Source organism: Octopus bimaculoides, chromosome 14 (genome assembly GCF_001194135.2).
Source record: "Octopus bimaculoides isolate UCB-OBI-ISO-001 chromosome 14, ASM119413v2, whole genome shotgun sequence".
Lineage (NCBI taxonomy): Eukaryota > Metazoa > Mollusca > Cephalopoda > Octopoda > Octopodidae > Octopus > Octopus bimaculoides.
In genome coordinates this window covers 55,069,468-55,071,023 of record NC_068994.1, presented here as the reverse complement: position 1 = coordinate 55,071,023, position 1,556 = coordinate 55,069,468, and the positions used below count along the sequence as shown (strand labels likewise).

Here is a 1,556-nt window from a genome sequence, read left to right as displayed (position 1 = left end):
AAAAAAAAAAAAAAAAAAAAAAAAAAAAAAAAAAATGCACACAATACACAATGTAAAGTGGTTGGGCACCAGTTAGGGCACCAGTCTAAAATAACAATAGCCCCTAACAAATAGGTGACTTGGACACCCTGATAATCTGTCCGATACATGCAAGCATGGAAGTAATCACAGAACAACGACAATGATGATGATGATGCACACCAAATATTTGCATAGGAGTGGCTGTGTGGTAAGAAGCTTGCTTCCCAACCACATGGTTCCTGGTTCAATCCCACTGCATGACACCTTGGGCAAGTGTCTTCTATTATAGTCTCAGGCTGACCAAAGCCTTGTGAGTGGATTTGGTAGCTGGAAACTGAAAGAAGCCTGCCGTATATATATATATATATATATATATATATAGTTCAGATTTACAGAAAACAAAAGACAAAGACAGGTGAAGGAACAAGAAGCAGCCGTGTTAGTTTAACACTCAAGAAGAATGGAAAAGTCTTTGATGTTTCGAGCATATGCTCTTCAACAGAAAGGATTAAGAGGAAAACAAAATGGAGAGAGAAAAAAAATGTGTAGGGAGTAACAGTACAACATGATGAAAAGGGCCCATAAGGACACAAATGGAAAATATTTACCTGAAGTACTCCTCGGATTCTGTTTCGTAAATTTTATTAAATGCGTTTTTGAATATGGCCCATTCATCATCCAAATACGAGCTAGTGTCAAATGGATATGCAACAACGCATGTAGCCACCAAGAGAATTGCCAGAAAGTTAAACATTCTGAAAGAAAGAAATTCAAAAAATATTTTAAAAATACAGCAAATATATCACCGTGGCAATTAAACAAACAAACAAAACAAAAACTCAGCTTGTAGGCAATTGATAAGATAAACGGATTGAAATTATTTCTGGAAACAATATAATTGACCTTAAAAAAACCTTTGAGAGTCGTATCCCAACATAGCATTAGTCTCATGACTGAAATAATAATAGAATGTTATTCTAACATAATAGAATACTAGTAAAAAATATAGAATATATTTACTCAACAGCACACAAGCAAATATTGTTGAAGGACAACAGTCTTTATACATTTGTTCAAACATTGCCTTCTAAAACTTTTTCTTTTTTTACAATTGCTTATCTGATCATGTGACTATGATGAATGGAATGACACATTGGCTTTTTTGTTGCTGAGTGACTTTCATAATACTTTAATTCTGAATGAAAATTTTTTATAAAGATTAAAAGACATGTAGAGCAGTGCTACTCAGAGTGGTGGTCTGTGACCCATCAGCTGCCAGTACGTGGCAAATATCCAGAAAAGAAAGAAAAACGGTAGCAGAATTTCAGTAATTTTGCCTTATGCACTGCAGTAAACAACTTATCAGCTTATGTAATACTGTATCATTTGTTTACAAAATAAATAGAAGACAAAAAAAATTGACAACTTTCATTATATTCATTATATATATTGTTTCCGGAATAAATTAATATTACTAAGAAATATTACCAGTCCCTGGCACATTGGAAAAGGTAAAAAAAAAAAAAAAAAAAAAA

General features: G+C 33.0%; 1 protein-coding gene across 1 annotated transcript in view; it reads right to left on the bottom strand.

Annotated features, from left to right (window-relative positions):
- Positions 1–1,556, bottom strand: part of LOC106872318 (procathepsin L) — a 16,896-nt gene that overhangs the window by 7,182 nt on the left and 8,158 nt on the right. The window contains exon 2 of the mRNA XM_014919263.2: positions 630–776. Coding sequence (XP_014774749.1) covers positions 630–775 — 146 coding nt within the window. The 5' untranslated portion in view covers position 776. The remainder of the gene's footprint in view (positions 1–629; positions 777–1,556) is intronic.